General features: G+C 34.7%; 1 protein-coding gene across 3 annotated transcripts in view; it reads left to right on the forward strand.

Moving 5' to 3' along the window:
- Positions 1-20,831, forward strand: part of Hipk1 (homeodomain interacting protein kinase 1) — a 60,922-nt gene that overhangs the window by 18,156 nt on the left and 21,935 nt on the right. For all 3 annotated transcript variants that reach the window (XM_078027045.1, XM_078027047.1, XM_078027046.1), the window contains 6 exons: positions 2,461-2,584; positions 11,629-11,748; positions 12,534-12,620; positions 13,906-14,090; positions 14,405-14,567; positions 15,816-16,041. In XM_078027045.1, the coding sequence (XP_077883171.1) occupies positions 2,461-2,584; positions 11,629-11,748; positions 12,534-12,620; positions 13,906-14,090; positions 14,405-14,567; positions 15,816-16,041 (905 nt within the window). The remainder of the gene's footprint in view (positions 1-2,460; positions 2,585-11,628; positions 11,749-12,533; positions 12,621-13,905; positions 14,091-14,404; positions 14,568-15,815; positions 16,042-20,831) is intronic.

Genomic DNA, 20,831 nt, shown 5'->3' on the forward strand with positions numbered 1-20,831 from the left:
TCTACCAAAAAAAAAAAAAAAAAAAAAAGCTCTTTAAGTATCTTTACTTCATACCTTCTTTGCTCAAATACCACCTCCTTCAACACACATATGCACACACACAATGCAACCACAGGCATATATTACTTGAAACTAAAGTTTCGGAAGCCTAGGCAATTCATGATACATGACTAGTTAGATGGTTCTTCATGGAGAGATTTGCTTTTCCATTTGGTTCTGGAGCGTCCTTATGGATCCAAATTCTCTGATGTTGTTAGAAGGAAAGGAAATCGTTAGAGAAGAAGATAAAGTGTTTAAGAGTTCAGATTCTAGACAATGGGCACCATTGTTTAGTAGATGTGTAGCCTCAGATAAATTATTTAACCTCTCAGTTTCTTCGTTTGTCAAATGGAAATAATACACTGTTACATAGAATCTAAGATACCATTGATTATAAGATACAACATTTTTTATATAGTACCAGTTAAGAAAGTAAAAGCACTGCCGTTAAATTAAAAAATACCCTCATTTATAAGAATCTTCTTAATTTCAGAGATGTTAAAATATTCAACATGCAGAGCATGTTGACAAACATGCTGGAAATTTAATAGAACTCTGAAATTCCATCAGTAATACATGGTTCTAGCTACCTATAACATGAACAACCTTTTTTTTTTTGGGGGGGGGGGGCAGTACCGGAGATTGAACTCAGAGCCTCATGCCTGCAAGTGCCATACCACTGAGCTACATCCCCAGCTCTTTTTTTTTTTTTTTTTTTGAGAAAGGATGTTGACAGACATCTATAATCCCAGCTAGAGTTGGTGACGCACAATAATGCCAATATTTTTTTGTTAGGATTTATTATAAGAATTATGGTAATCCAATTATTCTTGGATTACCATTTTGTGAAGCTATTGATATACAACATTTATAAAGAACTTAGAACAATGCATAGCACATAGTAAGCACTATATGTCATTTATTATTATTATTAGTAGTATTACCTATTATTATTCTTTCCCACCCTTGTACCTTTTTTTTTTTGGAGGGGGGCAGATATTTGGGAATCAAACCCAAGGCATTATGTCTGCTACCACTCAATTATTACCCCAGACCATACCATTCCTTTTTTGAACCCACTCTTTCCTGTTAATTTTAGTCAGAAACACTCATGTATACCACCATGCCAAATAGATTTTTGTAGATGGTTGTGTTTATAACTTTTATTCATTGAAAGATAGGATGTTATATTAATTTTGGAGCCAGACAGACTGCTCTGTTATTTATTGTGATTTTGGGCAAATTACTTAATCTTTCTTTACTTTAGTTTCATCCTCTATAAATGGGGTAACACTTATATTTTAGATGTGTTCATATGTATAAAACTCTTAGTTTATGAATTACTTTGTTCTTCTCTTTAAGGTTCCCTATGGTTATGTTTCTTATGTATTAATAGAAATGATTTTTTTCTACAAGCACAAAAAAGAGTTCAAAGTTTTAAAATAATGATAACAATAATTATTATTATATAACAGTGCTTGCCATGTGCCAGATACTCATCCAAGAACTTGAGTGTATTTATTTAAATGTTACAGCAACACTGTGTGATAGATACTCTTAATTCATTTTATAGACAAGGAATCTGTGGCACAGAGATTTAGTGTTGTGTCTACCATAGCTGTTAAATGATGAAGCTAGGTTTCAGTCCCTGATCGGCTGGCTCTAGAGTGAACTGACAACCACCATATCTTCTCAGAAAATTTTTTTTGTCACAAAGGTGTAATTATTGACCAGGACGTTTAATTGATTTTTTTAAATAATTAAAAAGGTTTAATAATAAAAAGAAAAAATTATGCTCCTTTATGATTCTAACCTTCAGAAAGCTCTCAAAAATTGAAAACGCTTCCCAAGTTTTTTATAAACAACTTATTTATTGTCAAGACCTAACTTAAACCATTGTAGAGCTATTTAAAGCCTTTGTTTAGCTGGGCACAGTGGCACATGTCTGTACTCCCAGCGGCTTAGGAGACTGAAGCAGGAGGATTGGAAGTTCAAAGCCAGCCTCAGCAGCTTACCAAGGCCCTAACAACTTGACGAGACCTTGTATCAAAATAAAAAGGGATAGGGATGTGATTCAGTGGTTAAATGCTCCTGGGTTCAGTCCCTGGCACCAAAAATAAATAAATAAATGAAGTCTTCATTTGGCTAGCTTCGTATGCCTGTTCTTGGTTTTGTTGCAGAAATATTAATGTATTTGATTATGGGGCATTGCTCTGCCCATTGGGATTATTATGTAATACATGGTTTATGTTCTGTATTATCTTTTAAGATTCAAAAAATTTTGAATTCTAAATTGACTGATTGTTTTTAGTTTCATTAAATAAATGAATTTTTAGCTGATGCTCAAACAGGATTTAGTCAACATAGTTAATTTCTCCCATTAATGTTTACTTATTTATCTGATATTTTTGTTTTGGCTAGAGCCCCTGAAATTATTCTTGGATTACCATTTTGTGAAGCTATTGATATGTGGTCATTGGGCTGTGTAATAGCTGAGCTGTTCCTGGGATGGCCTCTTTATCCTGGTGCTTCAGAATATGATCAGGTAAGAATGTTTATGTGGGTAGAAATAGAAATAACAAATACAATTGACCTTTGAGCAACATGGGTTTGAATTGCATGGGTCCGCTTGCGTGGACTTTTTTTTTTTTTTTGAATAATTTGAAAAAACTCACTGATCAACCATGTAACCTAGAAATATTGAAAAAAATTTAAGAAAAATTAGATATGTCATGGATGCATAAAATATATGTAGATAATGGTTTTTAGCATTTATTACCATAAAATATATGTACATTTATTATAAAAAGTTCATAATTTATACATATAGACTATACATGATGCCATTTAGTTAAGAGAAATATAAACATGAAATATTAAATCATAACTGCATGAAATTAATTGTAGTACATACTGTACTACTATAATAATTTCATAGCAGTCTCCTGTTGTAGTTGTGATGAGCTCAAGTGTAGTTGATTATCTGCCTAAAATGTTAAGTGGTGCTAATCGTCTCCACTCTAACACTTGATCCTGTAAACTGCATATAGCAGGAAAAAGTGATATCTTGTGGTCCTTGCATGTTTTTCACCTATGTAATATATATATATATAACATAAAAATATGTGTTAATCTACCATTCATGTTATTGGTAAGACTTCTGGTCAATAGCAGGCTTATTAGTAGTTTTGGGGTAGTCAAAAGTTACATGTGGATTTTCAGCCATGGGATTGAGGATCAGCACCTCATGGCATTGTTTAAGGATCAGTCAACTGTAGTTACTAGTGAAGTAGATTCCAGAGGAATAGAAGTACTTAGATAATAGGAAAAGAGGAATCCAATTATTACTAAAGAGTTTTTTAACAAATAGTAGAATTTTTTTCTACTTTTCTTCTTGATTTAGTATTTATACCATCTTTCTTGGTCTAATATTATATTTGCAAATCTACAATAAACAAAAGGATTTTATTTTCTATTACTTAAGATTGGTACTTTTATATCTATTATGATTTATTAGAGACCTAGCTTCAGTTAACGACTGTCTTATGAGTTGAGATGTAAAAGTAAGGATAAAGGACTGGAGTTTTAAGACTGAACTTTGGCTTACTAAGTTGTTTTTATTTCCTTTTATACATATGTGACATATACTGAAGTAAATACTGTCTTCAGACTGGCATACCTTAGGTGCCAAAAGCTATGATAGTTTGGGTCACTGTAAAATAGAATTTATGAGATGAATCTGTTATAAAGTATTTTAATACAGGAATTTCTTTGTTAAAACAGAAAAACTTTAGCAGAGGGTAGTTACAGTTTTTCAAGTAATTGGTCCATTGAAGGGAACAGTTTTGCCATAGAAGTAAATTGTGAATTATCTTGTTCTTTAGAATGATTTTTTTTTTTTTTTTTAATTTGGGCCCAGTAGTGCAAGCCAGTAATTCTTGTGACTTGGGAGGCTGAGGCAGGAGAATCATGAGTTCAAAGCCAGCCTCAGTAACATAGTGAGACACTGTCTAAAAATAAAAAGGGTTGGGATGTGGCTCAGTGGTAGAGGGCCCTGGTTCAATCCTCAGTACCATCAAAAAAAAAAAAAAAGGAAAAATATTTACCCTCTATACATATAGAAGCTCCTTCTGACACTGTTTACTTTTTTTGGTTTTTCTTTTTTTCAAAAAATGAACGATTAGAAGGAAAAAAAATAGCAAAACAGTATTTTCTCCTATTCATTCTAGGATTTTTATCTCAGTCTGTTGTAGAGTAGATGTAATATTTACCAACTTCCAAAAATTTGACATTTTTGGACTTGACTTAGTGAAATATAAAAATGGCTTGTTTTGGGCTGGGGATGTGGCTCAAACGGTAGCGTGCTCGCCTGGTATGCGTGCGACCCGGGTTCGATCCTCAGCACCACATACCAACAAAGATGTTGTGTCCACCGAGAACTGAAAAATAAATATTAAAAAAAAAAATTCTCTCTCTCTCTCTCTCTCCTCTCTCACTCTCTCTTTAAAAAAAAAAAAAAAAGGCTTGTTTTAAGTAACCAGTTATGGGGCTGTGGCTGTGGCTCAATGGCAGAGCGCTTGCCTAGCATATGTGAGGCACTCGGTTCGATCCTTGGCACCAGATAAAAATGAATATATAAAAATAACAGGTATTTTGTGCATCTACAACTAAAAATATAAAAAATAAAAAAATAAGTAATCAGTTATGTTTTGTTTCATAAGTTTTTAATCTATTTTTTTTTGCAAAACCACAGTGTTGGTTGAACCAAGCCATTGATTCTTACTCCTCCTTGGGTCTCAAGGATTCCTATGGAAAGATCCAGCTTTTTTTTTTTTTTCTTAAACAACTTTATAGAGATAATTCCCATACTGTACAATTCAGTCATTTAGAGTGTACAGTTCAGTAGCTTTTGGTATGTTCACAGGGTTGTAGAGCTATCACCATGGTCAGTTCTAGAACATTTCACCATATTCCATAAATAAACTCAGTACCTATTAGCAATTAATCCCCAATTCCCCCCCTAACCACCTTATTTTCTTCCATCTCTCGGCAACCACCAGTCTACTTTCTTTCTATAAATTGGCCTATTCTGGCATATCATATACATCACATATAACGTGGTATTCTGTGACTTGCTTCTTTTTACTTAGCATGTTTTCAAGGTTCTTCCCTATTGCTGCTTCAGAGCTTCATTCCCTTTTATGGTAAACAGTATTCCATTATTTTTTAAATACATTCATCTATTGGTAGACACTTGGGTTGTTACTGTTAGGGGCTATAGTGAATAATGCGTCTATAAACATTGGTGTACAAATATATAAGTCCCTGTTTTCAGTTCTTTTGGGTTATATAACTCGGAGCAAAATTGCTGGGTTGTGGTAATTCTATGTTTAACTTTCTGAGGAACCATCAAGTTGTTTTCCACACAGGCCACACCATTTTTACATTCTTGGCAGCAATGCATGAGGGTTCTAACTTCCCCACATCCTAACCAACATTTTTTTATTCTGAGGTTTTCTGATGATAGTAGCCATCCTTGTAGATATGAAGTGGTATATATATATTTTTAATTGTTGTTTGTGCTGGGGATTGAACCCAGGGCCTTGTGCATGTGAGGCAAGCATTCTACCATCTGAGCTATATCCCTAGCCCATGAAGTGGTATTCTTTGTGCTTTTGATTTTCATTTCCCTAATTAGTAAGTTTTTTTTTTTTTTTTGATACCGGGGATTGAACCCAGGGGCGCTTAACCACTGAGCCACATCTGCGGCCCCTTTCTTGTATTTTATTTAGAGATAGGGTCTCACTAAGTTGCTGAAGGCTGGCTTTGAACTCAAAATCCTCCTGTCTCAGCCTCTGAGCTGCTGGGATTATAGGTGTGTGCCACCGCACCCAGCTAATGAGTGATGTTGTGTGTCTTTCTTCATGTGTTCATTGAATATTTGTATAGTTTATTTGAAGAAATGTCTATTCAGTCTATTGACCATTTTTGATCATGGGTATTGTGTTTTTATTGCTGAGTTGTAGTTCTGTATATATGCTGGATATATATATACAGTGTTTTGCAAATGCTTTCTTTCATTCCATAGGTTGCCTTTTTACCTAGGGATATATTGTTTGATGTACCAGTGTTTTTTACTTTGACAAAGTCCAGTTTGCCCACATTTTCTGTTGATGCTTATACTTTTGGTATCAAATGTAAGAAGTCATTGCTAAATCCAACGTCCTGTAGTTTTTCCTCTCTATTTTCTTCAAAGAGTTTTATAATTTAACTTCTTAAGTTTCTGTCTTTGATTCTAAGATAATTTTGTTAATGGTATAAGGTAAGGGGACAATTTAATTCTTTTTATACAGATATTCATTTCTCACAGTGTCTGAAAAAACCTTTGCTGAAAAGACCTCTTTACTCATTAAATTGTGTAGGCATCTATATTTATCTTTTTATATATGACCATACCATTTTGACTACTTCAGCTTTGTAGTAATTTTTACAATCAGGAAGTATGAATCCTATAACTTTGTTCTTTTTTTCCAAGATTCTTTTGACTATTTGGGACTCTTCCATTTCCATATGAACTCAGAAGGATTAACTTGTCAATTTCTTCATAAAGCCAGCTGGGATTTTTATTGATTGTATCGAATTTGTAGATCAGTTTAAGTATCAGCACGTAACAGTATAAGTCTTTTGATCCATAAACCTGGGATGACTTTACATTTATTTAGGTTTTCTTTAGCAGTGTTTTGTAATTTTGGAGTACATGTTTTGTACTTTTTTTGTTATTTTCAAGTCTTTTTTTTTTTGATGCTTTAGTGAATGAATTTTTTTTCAAATTTTAATTTTAATTTTTTGGTACTAGGGATTTAATCCAGGAGTCCTTTACCATTAAGCTACATCTCTAGCCCTTTTTATTTTTTATTTTGAGAGTGGATTTTGCTAAATTGCTTAGGGCCTTCCTAAATTGCTGAGGCTGGCCTTGAACTTGCAATCCTCCTACCTCAGCCTCCCAAATTACTGGGATTACAGGTGTGTACCACTGCACCTGGCAGTAAGTGGATTTTTAAAAATTTTTACTTTTAGATTATTTATTACTAGTATATTGACATAATGTTGATTTTTGTAATTTAGTTCATATCCTGTTGATTTTAATAGAATAAAAGCTATTAGAACTACTAATAACTGTAGTTCTAATAGTTTTTATGAGTCCCTTATGATTTTCTATGTACAAAATCATGTCATTTACAAATATAGTGTTATATCTTCCTTTCCATCTTGATACCTTTTTTCCCTAATCTAAATGCTTTGCACTGAAGTGCTAGTTTAGTGTTGAATAGAAATATCTATGGTGGACTTCCTTGTTGTGTTCCTCATTTTATGGGAAAAGTGTTCAGTTTTTCACTGTTAAGTATAATGTTAGCTGTGAATTTTTCATAGATGTTATAGCTGAGATTTATATCACATTTTTGTCAGTCAGAAGTGTGTGTACCTTCTTTATAAACTCGTTAGTAGCTTCAAATTTGTCAAAAACATTGTAATTGTTTAAAATAACAAATGACAGTATTTTTTATTTGCTTAAATATGGGCTTCGTGTTGATAAGCTTTGTGGAAAAATTAGGGTGATTCTACTTTCATAATGAAACACTTTTCATTTTATAATACCAAAAATTTTAAATGTTTAAATTCCATAAGTGGGGCTGGGGATATAGCTCAGTTGGTAGACTGCTTACCCTGCATGCACAAGGCCCACCTGGGTTCGATCCCCAGCACCAAAAAAAAAAAAACCAAAAAAACAAAGAAATTCCATTAGTGCACCAGTATAGAAAAATCAGAAAAGATGGTATAAGCCAAGAGACAAAGATCTCAACTTCCTGTATGACTTAGAGGTAACCCTTTATATTTTGGTATATTTTGTGTTTATTTTATTATATATTGTCAATTTTTATTATGTGTTTTGTGGGTGCCAAATTTTCTGTCAGGTACCATAGGCATTAGGGATTCAACAGAAATAAAATAAACATTGTATTTGCCCTTGAATAGGTCACAGTTTTGTTTTGTTTTTTTAAACTTTATTTATTTACTTATTTGTTTGCTGAGGATCGAACCCAGGGCCTTGGATATGCGAAGCAAGCGTCCACCACTGAGCTATAAACCCACCCCCAGGCCACGGTTTTGATAATGGGAAAAGCATTAAATAAGTAATCACACAGATAATTATAGTCCAATTAAGATAAATTCTATGAAGGAAAATTTACATGTGGTGCTGAGAATAGAACCCAGTTCCTCAAACATGCTAGGCAAGCACTCTACCACTGAGCCACAACTCCAGCCCGCACGTAACTTTTTATGTCCTAAATACCTCTTGATATTATATTCATTTTTTTTTTCCAGTGCTTCTCCATAAGTCCAGGCTGTCTTTGTCATTTACCTACTAGACCATGTCCCTTTCCTACTCTGGTATCTCAACAATCTTTTTTCCAGAGTAATTTTTTTTTTTCAAATCACGAATTTGAATATGTCATACCTTTTGACTTCAATGATTTTCCATTGCTTTTAGAATGAAGGACTACATCCTTAATATGACCTCTGAGCTTGTATGTGGAACTGCCCCTTCCCTACCTTTCTCCTCTGCCCTCATCAGCATCATTTCAACATACTTTAAGAATGTTTCTTGCTGGTGTGGTGGCACATCTCTGTAATTCCAGCGACTTGGAGGCTGAGATAGGAGGATCACAGGTTTGAGGCTAGCCTTAGCAACTTTAGCGAGATCCTCAGCAACTTTGTGTAACCCTGACTCTAAATAAAAACTAAAAGGCTGGGGATATACCCAGTTGTAAAGTGCCCCTGGATTCAATCCTGAATACTAAGAATGAAATAATATGCTTCTTTTCAGCACAGGCACATGCTGCACCCTTCCTTTGGAATATTTTGCTCTCATCTATTCCGTTGGAATACTTTGCTCTCACCTATTCATTTCATTTAGTGAGTGTCTACTCATTTTTCCCCTGAAGTGTCACTTCCTCAAAGAGCCAGTCCTCAGTTGGGGCCAGGTTTCTTTTTTTATGTATTTTTTAGAAGACTTTCTTCTTCACAATGCTAACTCAGTTTGAATTACACATTCAGTCTCTGTCTCCTTTACTAGAATGCAAACTCCATGAGAGCAAGAACTGTGTTTGTTCGCTGCTTGCCTCCATAAACACTTATTGAAAGAAAGAATGACTAGATACTACATTCAAAATATACATTCCAAATACATATATTGTGGATAATGAAGGAGCACATACATTATTTCATCAAATTTAAGACAGCATGATTTTCTGTACTTCTAAGAAAGAAGAAAAGAATGTGCCAGTTAAACCATGATAGCTATCAATTCTAACACATATTCTGATTTCAAAGATGTTAATGTGAATAAATGTGCCTCTTGGAATCGGTGTAGTGATTTTTTTTTTTGTAGTGATTGTTTTTAAAAATGAGATTTATTTAATTTATAATATACCTTTCTACATAATCTATTGTAAAATACTTTTAGATGTCAATAAATACCCTCTACCTTATCACTTAAAATGTCCACATAATATTTCATTATGCAGATTTTATCCTGGATTTAAAACATATTTCACCTTTTCATACACACAAGTAGTTCACATTTAAAATGTTCTTATTCAGGGTTAAGATCCCCCACCCCCATTTTGCTAATGCTGTTTTGTTTCTGGTGAAGTAGCGCCCATGTATTTGGAGTAATAACTTGTTTAAAATCATTACGATGGTAGGCCACATTTGGCCTATAGGCCATTGTTTCTCTACTCCTGTTTTCCACTAATTGAAAAAGTAATTGATCCTAAAGAACTCTGTTTATGGATCTTATATTATTATTATCAATACATACTGCATTAGAAATTAAAGCTGGGAATTTTGGAGGTGGAGAGTGATGGAAAATAAGATTCTTTTCTTTCTTTTGTTTTAGAGAGGATTCTGGAGATTGAACCCAGGTACACTTTACCACTGAGCTACATCCTCCATCCTTTTTATTTTTTTATTTTGAGACATGGTCTTGCTAAATTGATAACAGCCTTGCTAAGTTGCTGAGGTTGCCCTCGAAATTGTGATCCTCCTGTTTCATCCCCTTGATTTGCTGGGATTATAGGCATACACCACTGCTCCTGGCCAGGATTCTTTTCCTTGTTTACATATTTATTTCTAATTTCATGTTAATTATAGCCGTTTATATATGGTGGGGGTTTGTAAGAAAAAAATTGCCTCTTATTGCTCTCAAGGGAGGGGAGAGAAGCAGATTACCCTTCTGATGCTTTTCTGGTCAGGCAAAATTGTTATAGAAGCAAACAGGTGTGAACAATAAAGCAATTTTTTTTTTTTTTTTTTGTACGAGGATTGCACCCAGGGGCACTCAACCACTGAGCCACATCCCCAGCTCTTTCTCTTTTTTATTTAGAGACAGGGTCTCAGTAAGTTGCTTAATGCCTCACTGTTGCTAGGGCTGGCTTTGAACTTAGTGCCTCACTGTTGCTAGGGCTGCCTCAGCCTCCCAAGATGCTGGGATTACAAGTGTGTGCCACCACGCCCAACCAATAAAACAAATAATATACATGCACATTTTATAGCTATCAGAAAAATGACATCTTCACATCACATTTGGAAATCTGTACTGTATATTTCTGGGAAGATAGTGAAAAATGTAAATAACTTTTTAACATTATGGAAATAGTATTCACTTCATGGACCCCTTACCCCTGAGCCTCAGCACACTTTTGAGAACTGCTATCCTAGTCACAGGAGGTGATCATTAAATGTTAACTGAATGAAATATAGTACCAGCCCCCTATTGATATGGGGCTAGAGAAGCTAAATTAAGTACTAAATGTGTTGGTTGAGAGATAAACTCCGTGGGTATTTAGAGTAGGGACAGTTGATAAGAGCTATAGAACCCAACGAAGAAGGAGTTTGCAGAATTTTTTCCTAATCTTTCCAATTTGATAAGGCATTTTAAAAAGTTACTTCATGAAAAACAGGTTTTAGAAACTATTCTGGTATGTCTTAGAAATCTAAAGTTTTCTGAACTTTGTGTCAGAAGTCTAACAAAAATGAGATTACACTCAAATTTTTCAAAACTGGGTTGGGCACAGTGGCATACACCATTAATCCCAGTGACTCAGGAGGCTGATGCAGGAGGATCACAAGTTCAAGATCAGCCTCAGTTCCTGAACAATTTAGCAAGACCCTGTCTCAAATAGAGAACGGGAACATGGCCTAGTGGTTAAGTATCTCTGGGTTTAATCCCCAATACCAAATAACTAACTAACCAACTAAATAAATAAATATCAAGACTGGGTTTCCTTTTAAATAGCATCTCTCATAGCATGGTAGTAACTAAATAAATATTTGGATAATACATGTGAATGGATTAACATTACATATTTATGTTTATTTACAGGTAAATTTCAGTTGTATTGATTAAAGAGTTCATTTATTTGCAATACCTTCCTTTTTGGCTAGTGTTAATGCTTTAGTGTAAAAGTGTTCAGTGATTTCCTTTTTTTCACTTCAAATTGATGTTTTATGGTTTTAACGTTTCAGATTCGTTACATTTCACAAACGCAAGGCCTGCCAGCTGAATATCTTCTCAGTGCTGGAACAAAAACAACCAGGTTTTTCAACAGAGATCCTAATTTGGGTTATCCACTGTGGAGGCTTAAGGTTTGTCTTTGCTACTGTACTACCTATGCCTGTCCTCCCCTTCCACAACTTTGAATTCAGACTTCAGTTATTAAATTTTTGAGGTAGAAGAGGGAAAGGAGGTGGGAAAGGTATGTTTTCAGGAGGAGATACTTGAAAAACTGTTCATTGTACCCGTGTGGGCCTTAGCCTTAGTTAAAAACAAAATAAGTGCTGGTTCAGTTAGCTGAGATTATTTTGTATATTTTGATTTAGCAGTTAAGGGGGATGTCGAGAATAGTGCTTATCATTAAGTGGTATGAAGAACTAGAGAAATAATGACTTTTATAGAGAATTTTCAATAAACATGATAAAACAATATACTTTTCAAACTGTCCTCATTTAGACCTTATGTTTTCTTGAAACAAGTATCTGAGCCTACTCCTTTAAATTGAGAAATCAGAGTGATTTGATTAACTCTGTGACACTATACCTCTGAGTCTCTTGAACAGTTAGCATTTGCAATATCAGTTCATTTCAAAGTGGCTTCACTAGAAAAATGGTAATGGATCTATTTGACTTTCTTCAGGAGGTGTGGTGCATCATTCTTGCTTGTTTATTTTAATCATTGTTGAAAGGGTAGGCAGTTATCAGAATCACAACTCTCTATCAGAAGATTTTCTGGTTGTAATCTATGCCATCTACGGTTGGCAAGGTGACAATACTTGCCTCTTTGTATTCTGGTTTTAATTTAGAATAAAAGGTGAAATTAGCTAAAATGTGAAAATAGCATACAGATTGAATTTTTAAAAATCCATATGTTATAGACACCTGAAGAACACGAATTGGAGACTGGAATAAAATCAAAAGAAGCTCGGAAGTACATTTTTAACTGTTTGGATGACATGGCTCAGGTAAATGTGGCAAATTTCATAAAGACATTTATGTCTTTCTTTAATCAGAGACACACTTCTGTTGGTTTTACTAAAGACAGATTTAATCTGTGTCTTTTAGTACTAGTTTTCAATTTTTACAGAAAAAAAATTAGTATTCTGCCGTGTGTTAAAAGAATATTTAAATCTTAACATAGAATACTTTTAGGATTATAGGTTGAACATCCCTAATCCAAAAACCCCAAATCGTAAATGCTCTGAAATCTGAAACTCTTTGAGCACTGACAGGATGCTGAAAGAGCTTTAGATTACAGCTCTGTTTTTTTTTTTTTTTTTTTTTTTTTAAGAGAGAGCGAGAGAGAGAGAATTTTTTTTTTAATATTTATTTTTTAGTTTTTGGCGGACACAACATCTTTGTTTGTATGTGGTGCTGAGGATCGAACCCGGGCCGCACGCATGCCAGGCGAGCATGCTACCGCTTGAGCCACATCCCCAGCCCCCTCTTACTGGGTTTTATAGTTAGGAATGCCTGACCAATTGGTAAAGTCAATGCAAATATTCAAAATCCAAGAATTTTTAATATGGGATATTCAATCTGAGTATATTTCTTTCTTGCTTTTGCATTAAGCATGGTCTTATTACATATCAGTATTTAAAAATATTGTTTATGAAGGTTTTTTCTTGTTCTGTTCGTCTGAATAGTTAACTACATAAAAACTAACATTTATTGAGTGCTTCTTACATTCCAAACTCTGTTCAAACATTTTTTACTTACTATGCCATTTAATTTTCAACAATAGAAACTTTTATATTCAATTAATAATAATCACTTTTGCTTAAGGCATTTGTTTCAAATACTATTTAGGTACTGGAGATTTAACCCATGGGCACTTTTACCACTAAGCTGCAATCCAGCTTTGTTTTGATATAGGGTCTTACTAAGTTGCTGAGGCTGGCCTTGAATTTGTAATCCTCCTGCCCTAGCTTCCCGAGTTGCTGGGATTACAGGTGTGTGCCACCATGCCTACTGGTGTGACACCATTCTTGGCTGTTCCAATTTTTAAAGATGGTTTTGGTTCAGGTTTATTCTACCACTTAGGCAGCATAAGGAGTTCCCGTCTGTGAATTATATTATAGTATTATAATTTGCTATAATAAAAAGAATTTTCCCAGGTTTTTCTTTTTTCAAATGCCAACATTAAATATTTTATTTTTTGGTTTTTGGAAAAAAAGCAGATGCAATAAGTGCTAAGTCTACTGTTTATCTTAAATGAAGAATATAATATTTCTAAATTTTCCTTGGAAGGTGAATATGTCTACTGACTTAGAGGGAACAGACATGTTGGCAGAGAAGGCAGATAGAAGAGAATACATTGATCTGTTAAAAAAAATGCTAACAATTGATGCAGATAAGAGAATTACTCCTCTGAAAACTCTTAACCATCAGTTTGTGACAATGACTCACCTTCTGGATTTTCCACATAGCAATCAGTAAGTATGGTACAGTCTGGGACTTTTGCCAGGATATCGTTCTTGACTGAATTGCTGTCTTATATGGAACTATCAAGTTAAAAGCAACTTTGGTGTTTGTTTATCTGACTTACTGATACTTTTCTTTCTCGTTGATAAGTCACAAGATTAAAAATTAGATGCATATCTTTCCTTGTTTTGATTATAAAATCTCTTGAGTTGTTTTTTCTGAAAGTGCATGGGGAAGAAAAAAAAAACTTTGTGTAGTTGTCTTGAGTTATTTGCTGTCTGTTTAAATTTCAGCATTCATTTAGTGACTCTTTAATCTCTTTCAGTGTTAAATCTTGTTTCCAGAACATGGAGATCTGCAAGCGGAGGGTTCACATGTATGATACAGTGAGTCAGATCAAGAGTCCCTTCACTACACATGTTGCACCAAATACAAGCACAAACCTAACCATGAGCTTCAGCAACCAGCTCAATGCAGTGCACAATCAGGTATTCAGTAAATGATTTTGGAAACTCAAGCCTAAGTGGCATAGAGACTAGTAGGAGTGCAGGGTGAGGTAAAGAAACCAAAATGAGTCTTTGTTTTGGTGGTTTTGTTACTTCGTAAGAATTTTCTACTTGGCAAAAATGATGGAAGACAATATTGATTGGTTTTTACCTATCAGTCACTTGCTGACTAATCCATTCCCTCATAAATTTTAGCATAATCAAATAAATGGGCTATTGTACTATTTACTGCTGTTTGTTGAACTGAGTTCAGTCAAATGATTCTTTCTCCAAGTTAGGAGAAGGACCTATGTCTTACTACTTTATTGAAGAGCATTTCCAATACATTAAAGGTAGTTTCTCACTCATGTCCCGTGTGGGCAAGGGAAAAGGTTCTCCTCCTGAGGGATGGGCTGGCTAAGAAATAAAACCTAGGAAAGTAGTACTATGAAATAACTACAGACCACAGAATAATAGTTTCAGTGCTAGGGAAGCATTGGGCCAAGCTGACCAGACAGGTGCATCTTCTAACAAAGAAGGGAGCCTGTGCTTGCTGTGTTTATATTGGAATAGATCAAAGGGATTCGACAGAAAGTTCTTCACCAAAACAGGATAGAGGTGGGGGCAGGTAGACTGCTCGGTTCCTAATGGGTCATGCCCTTCTCCAGTGCTACATGGGACCTTTCTGGGCAGAACTGAGAAAGGAGTTCATTTGTATTAGGCCATCTTGACAGTGGAATTGCCATGTTAAGCTCCCAAACATCAGACCTTCCCCATCACTGCCTTCAGTGTTGAAAAGGTTCACACACATTTCATGGGTGACTTCCTGCAGAATTTTTTGCATTTTTTTTTTTTTTGCTAACTTAGTAATAATTACATTTAAGTTTGTTTCAGAAGTTTGTAAGCTTCACAGCTTCTTAACTAGGTCTACATTCCAAATGGAAGGGAATATGAGGTATAGTGGTATCTCCCATCTAGCAATTTTTGTGCAGAGGTAATTAAGGTTTAGATAGCTATAATCTGTAGGATCAAAGAATAACTACTCTTTTTGCTTATTTGACCATATAGTATGCCTTAATTTTAGGGATTGGGAAAATTTCTTAAGCAGAGTTATTTCAAAGATAATGAACATTGCATTTTAAAACTTTATTCTAGGTTTTTCAGGATAGATTATATATATATATATATATATATAAATGTTGTCTATCTCTACTTTATGGCAGTATATAAGTATAATTCTTTTGTTTTTAGGCCAGTGTTCTAGCTTCCAGTTCTACTGCAGCAGCTGCTACTCTTTCTCTGGCTAATTCAGATGTCTCATTACTAAACTACCAGTCGGCTTTGTACCCATCATCTGCTGCACCAGTTCCTGGAGTTGCACAGCAGGGTGTTTCCTTGCAGCCTGGAACAACTCAGATATGCACACAGACGGATCCATTCCAACAAACATTTATAGTATGTCCACCTGCTTTTCAAAGTAAGTGGGGAAACTATGTTGTATGGTATTTTAGCAGACCTGCTTGCGTTAGGCAGATCTGGCTGTTTAGTTCTGATCTCTAATAAGTTTAAACTCTGTTTCTGATGATAATGATAACTGAAATTGGATAATATCACAAAGGTGATTTTTCTTTTTATATTTGTCTACTTATGATGCTATTTGACACTATAGAAACTCAATTTATGTTTTTTAATTGATGTATCTGTTACCAATTTTTTTGCCCATTGAGACCTTGTATCAATATCTTTTATAAACATGTATCTCCCAACATGTAGAATATACACATCTTGGGGGGAAAAATTTTTTAGCATAATTGCTGTATCTTGAGTCTAATTTTCTATATCATTCCATCATAAAATAAAATTATGTCCCAAATAAAAGGTTATTTTATTTTAAAATGTAAAGATCATGGTTAAGAATATAAAAACTTCCTAAATTGTATCAGTAATAAAGATCATTTATTGAACTGAAAAATTCTACAAGCTGAAATTGTTGTGTGGGGAGGCATTAAGATTATATGCTTCAGTTTATGAATCATATTGTTCCTGCAAGTTCTGTTAACAGGAACAAAATAGCTGAAGAAAGAGGCTTTCTCCATGTGTTACAGTAAGATGTTAAGTTTCACATTCCCATCCTTCTCTCTCTCTTTTTCTTTTATTGTTGTTCTATAATCCAGTCTGTCCAGTTCCTTTTTTTCCTCAAATATAGGAAATGTTTGTTTATTGGTTGGATAAGCCATATAGAAGGCTTAGTTATGTTGTAGATATTTCATGGTGACATGCATAACTTTCTTAATAGAAAGTCAGTGTTAGTCCCCTGTGGGAATAAACCGGGATTCAGGCTTGTCATAGCATTTTACATAAAAGCAGGTAGCATTTTTATCTTTTTTACTTTTTAGTTTTTTATTGACTGTGACTTTTATGTTTGTTTGGTTTCTGACGGAGTCGGAGCAAGCAGAAGGAAATGAGGGGCTGGGAGAGACTGACAGATTACTGGGAGGACAGGAGAGGGATAGCTATGTAAACCAGGGAGAAACCACAGGGAGAGCGGAGGAGCAGATTCAAAATCCATAAATGCAAATTTAGCCTAACTTACCAAATTACTTTCTACATATGCTTCATAGTAGTTAAATCTGTACTTTGAGTTGTCAGATACTGAGTGATTCTTCTACTAATTTTAGATAATTAACCACCCCTTCCCCAGCCTTTTCCAAAGCGGGTTTTACTGGAACAATTTTCAGATGTGGGGCCCTAAAGTTTACTGCTTCCTCTCAGATGATACATCACAGTTGAAGCAGAAGAACTTTCAGATTCCTTTAATAAAACAAAATGTAAACTAAAGAGGTAGAGGGGGAAAGTGGGATAATCCTTGTTGGTATAATTAGGTAAGTATAAAATTTGCAATTTTTTTTTCTATCCAGGAAGTCTAAATAACATAAGGAGCTAATAGAGAAAACTTAAATTTTTCAAATGAAAGGGATTTTTGAAATTCAGGTGGTGTAATGATACCTGGTATGTATTACCATATTCTAGTTAATATTCTGGATGATTTTATGTTTTAATTTATCCTTACAAACAATCCTAGGAGGTAGGTAATATCATTATTCCCAATTTATAAATGAGAAATCCTCATCTGCCCAGTCTTTTTTTTTTTTTTTTTTTAAAGAGAGAGTGAGAGAGGAGAGAGAGAGATAATTTTTTTTTAATGTTTTTTTTAAATTTTTTTTTTTGTTCTCGGCGGACACAACATCTTTGTTGGTATGTGGTGCTGAGGATCGAACCCGGGCCGCACGCATGCCAGGCGAGCATGCTACCGCTTGAGCCACATCCCCAGCCCCCTGCCCAGTCTTATATAACTATTTATGGCAGAACCATGATTTGAACCCAGATAGGGAATTCATGATAATAGGTATTTTGAAGTGTTATTCCATTTTGCCTTTCAGTATTTAAACTCATATAATTGTAAAGAGGTATCAGTTGATTTACCAGCCATCACCATATGCTCATTTCTGCCCCAATCCTCTGGTCTAGCTTGCCCACTTTTCTTTCACCTTCCATTCTTTTGTAAGATGCCTATACTTAGAGCAGGAAAGACCCTCATCAGTTAGGCAGTTTTACTCTTCTTTCCATATATCCATGTTTTTTTATATTCAAGGACCATACTTATTAAAATAAAAGTAACATAAAAAAAAAGAAAAGAAAAGAACACTAATCCTCCTAGGTCAGGATTCTGGAAGAACCTTTCCAAAGTATTGCGTTTTTGTTACTCTTTGTTTCCATTTCGTGTAGGAAAGAAGCAAGAATTTTAATTTACCTCCACTGTTGTGGCTTAGCCTAAATAACTATAGCAATCTCATACTCAGAGTCACATTTGTAGGTCAGTACTATAAATTACATTCCACAAATTCTTCCAGTTGACAAAAATAGATACACATTTTGTAATTTTTGTCCCCTTTTACTTTATTACTCTGAGAGCCATAGATGAGTTTCTATACTGAACATTTCCTCCTAAATTTTACCTCTTCAGTTCCTGCCAGTATATAGGAGGCCATTGAAGTTAGCCATGTGTCCTATGACTATAGACAAAAATTTTGTTGCTTGACTTTCTTATTTACCTGAAGTAGTATGGTTGGCAACTTTTATTCTTGATATCTCAATTTGTTACTTTTTGTTGTTATATAAGTATCATTTTTTTTAAAAAAGGTTATCATTAGGATATTCTAAGTTACTGAGATGAAAAATTAGAAGACTGACTTGGTGAAAATAGCAGTATTATGGTTTATGAGTTATACTTATTTGAGACTAATTTAGTAATGTTAAGAGAAAGTAGTTGGTGATACCAAGAAAATGTCAGTGATGGAGTCTTCTAATTAAAATGTTTGTCATTGTAGGCATAAGTGGATCAGGCATAATAGGAACTTGAAATTTCTATATTGAAAGTTTAGGTTAGATTTAGAAGAAATCATTGAGGGCTCTTTTTTGAGGCTTGTCAAGAAGCAACAACTACCTTAAGCCCCTTTCCCTAGAATGAGATCTTCTTATTTATTGGAAATATTTATTCCGAATGTGTGTGAAGAGCATAAAGAATAAGAAGAAATATAAGATGTGGTCAGTGTTTTAATGGCAGCAAAGACTTTTTGATTTTCCTAGTTGGCCACAAATGAATCATATTTAAAAACTGTCAATGACAAGAGCAGATTTCTAAAATAAAAAGAAAGTTTCCACGAACCAAAATGTCTATTTTTTTAAATACTTTTTTTTTTTTAATTTGAGGAGAAGTTGGCAAAGATTTTTTTTTCCCATTCTGTAGTTTCCCTCTTTGTTTTTTTTTTTTTCTTTTTTTTATTGGTTGTTCAAAACATTACAAAGCTCTTGACATATCATATTTCATACATTAGATTCAAGTGGGTTATGAACTCCCATTTTTACCCCAAATACAGATTACAGAATCACATCGGTTACACATCCACATTTTTACATAATGCCATATTAGTAACTGTTGTATTCTGCTACCTTTCCTATCCTCTACTATCCTCCCTCCCCTCCCCTCCCATCTTCTCTCTCTACCCCATCTACTGTAATTCATTTCTCTCCTTGTTTATTTTCCCATTCCCTCACAACCTCTTATATGTAATTTTGTATAACAATGAGGGTCTTCCTCCATTTCCATGCAATTTCCCTTTTCTCTCCCTTTCCCTCCCACCTCATGTCTCTGTTTAATGTTAATCTTTTCTTCCTGCTCTTCCTCCCTGCTCTGTTCATAGTTGCTCTCATTATATCAAAGAAGACATTTTGTATTTGTTTTTTAGGGATTGGCTAGCTTCACTAAGCATAATCTGCTCTAGTGCCATCCATTTCCCTGCAAATTCCATGATTTTGTCATTTTTTAGTGCTGCATAATACTCCATGCTGTATAAATGCCACACATTTTTTTTTTAACCATTCATCTATTGAAGGGCACCTGGGTTGGTTCCACAGTCTAGCAATTGTGAATTGTGCTGCTATGAACATCGATGTGGCAGTATCCCTGTAGTACGCTCTTTTAAGGTCTTCAGGGAATAGTCCGAGAAGGGCAATAGCTGGGTCAAATGGTGGTTCTATTCCCAGCTTTCCCAGGAATCTCCATACTGCTTTCCAAATTGCTTTCCGGTTTGCAGTCCCACCAGCAATGTACAAGAGTACCCTTTTCCCCACATCCTTGCCAGCACTTGTTGTTGTTTGACTTCATAATGGCTGCCAATCTTACTGGAGTGAGATGGTATCTTAGGGTGGTTTTGATTTGCATTTCTCTGACTGCTAGAGATGGTGAGCATTTTTTCATGTACTTGTTGATTGATTGTATGTCCTCCTCTGAGAAGTGTCTGTTCAGGTCCTTGGCCCATTTGTTGATTGGGTTATTTGTTATCTTACTGTCTAATTTTTTGAGTTCTTTGTATACTCTGGATATAGGGCTCTATCTGAAGTGTGAGGAGTAAAAATTTGTTCCCATGATATAGGCTCCCTATTTACCTCTTATTGTTTCTCTTGCTGAGAAAAAACTTTTCAGTTTAAGTAAGTCCCATTTGTTGATTCTTGTTATTAACTCTTGTGCTACGGTTGTCCTATTAAGGATTTTGGAGCCCGACCCCACAATATGTAGACCGGAGCCAACTTTTTCTTCTATCAGACGCAGAGTCTCTGATTTGATATCTAGCTCCTTGATCCACTTTGAGTTAACTTTTGTGCATGGCAGAGGAGGGGATTCAGTTTCATTTTGTTGCATATGGATTT

Source organism: Ictidomys tridecemlineatus, chromosome 11, assembly GCF_052094955.1.
Source record: "Ictidomys tridecemlineatus isolate mIctTri1 chromosome 11, mIctTri1.hap1, whole genome shotgun sequence".
Lineage (NCBI taxonomy): Eukaryota > Metazoa > Chordata > Mammalia > Rodentia > Sciuridae > Ictidomys > Ictidomys tridecemlineatus.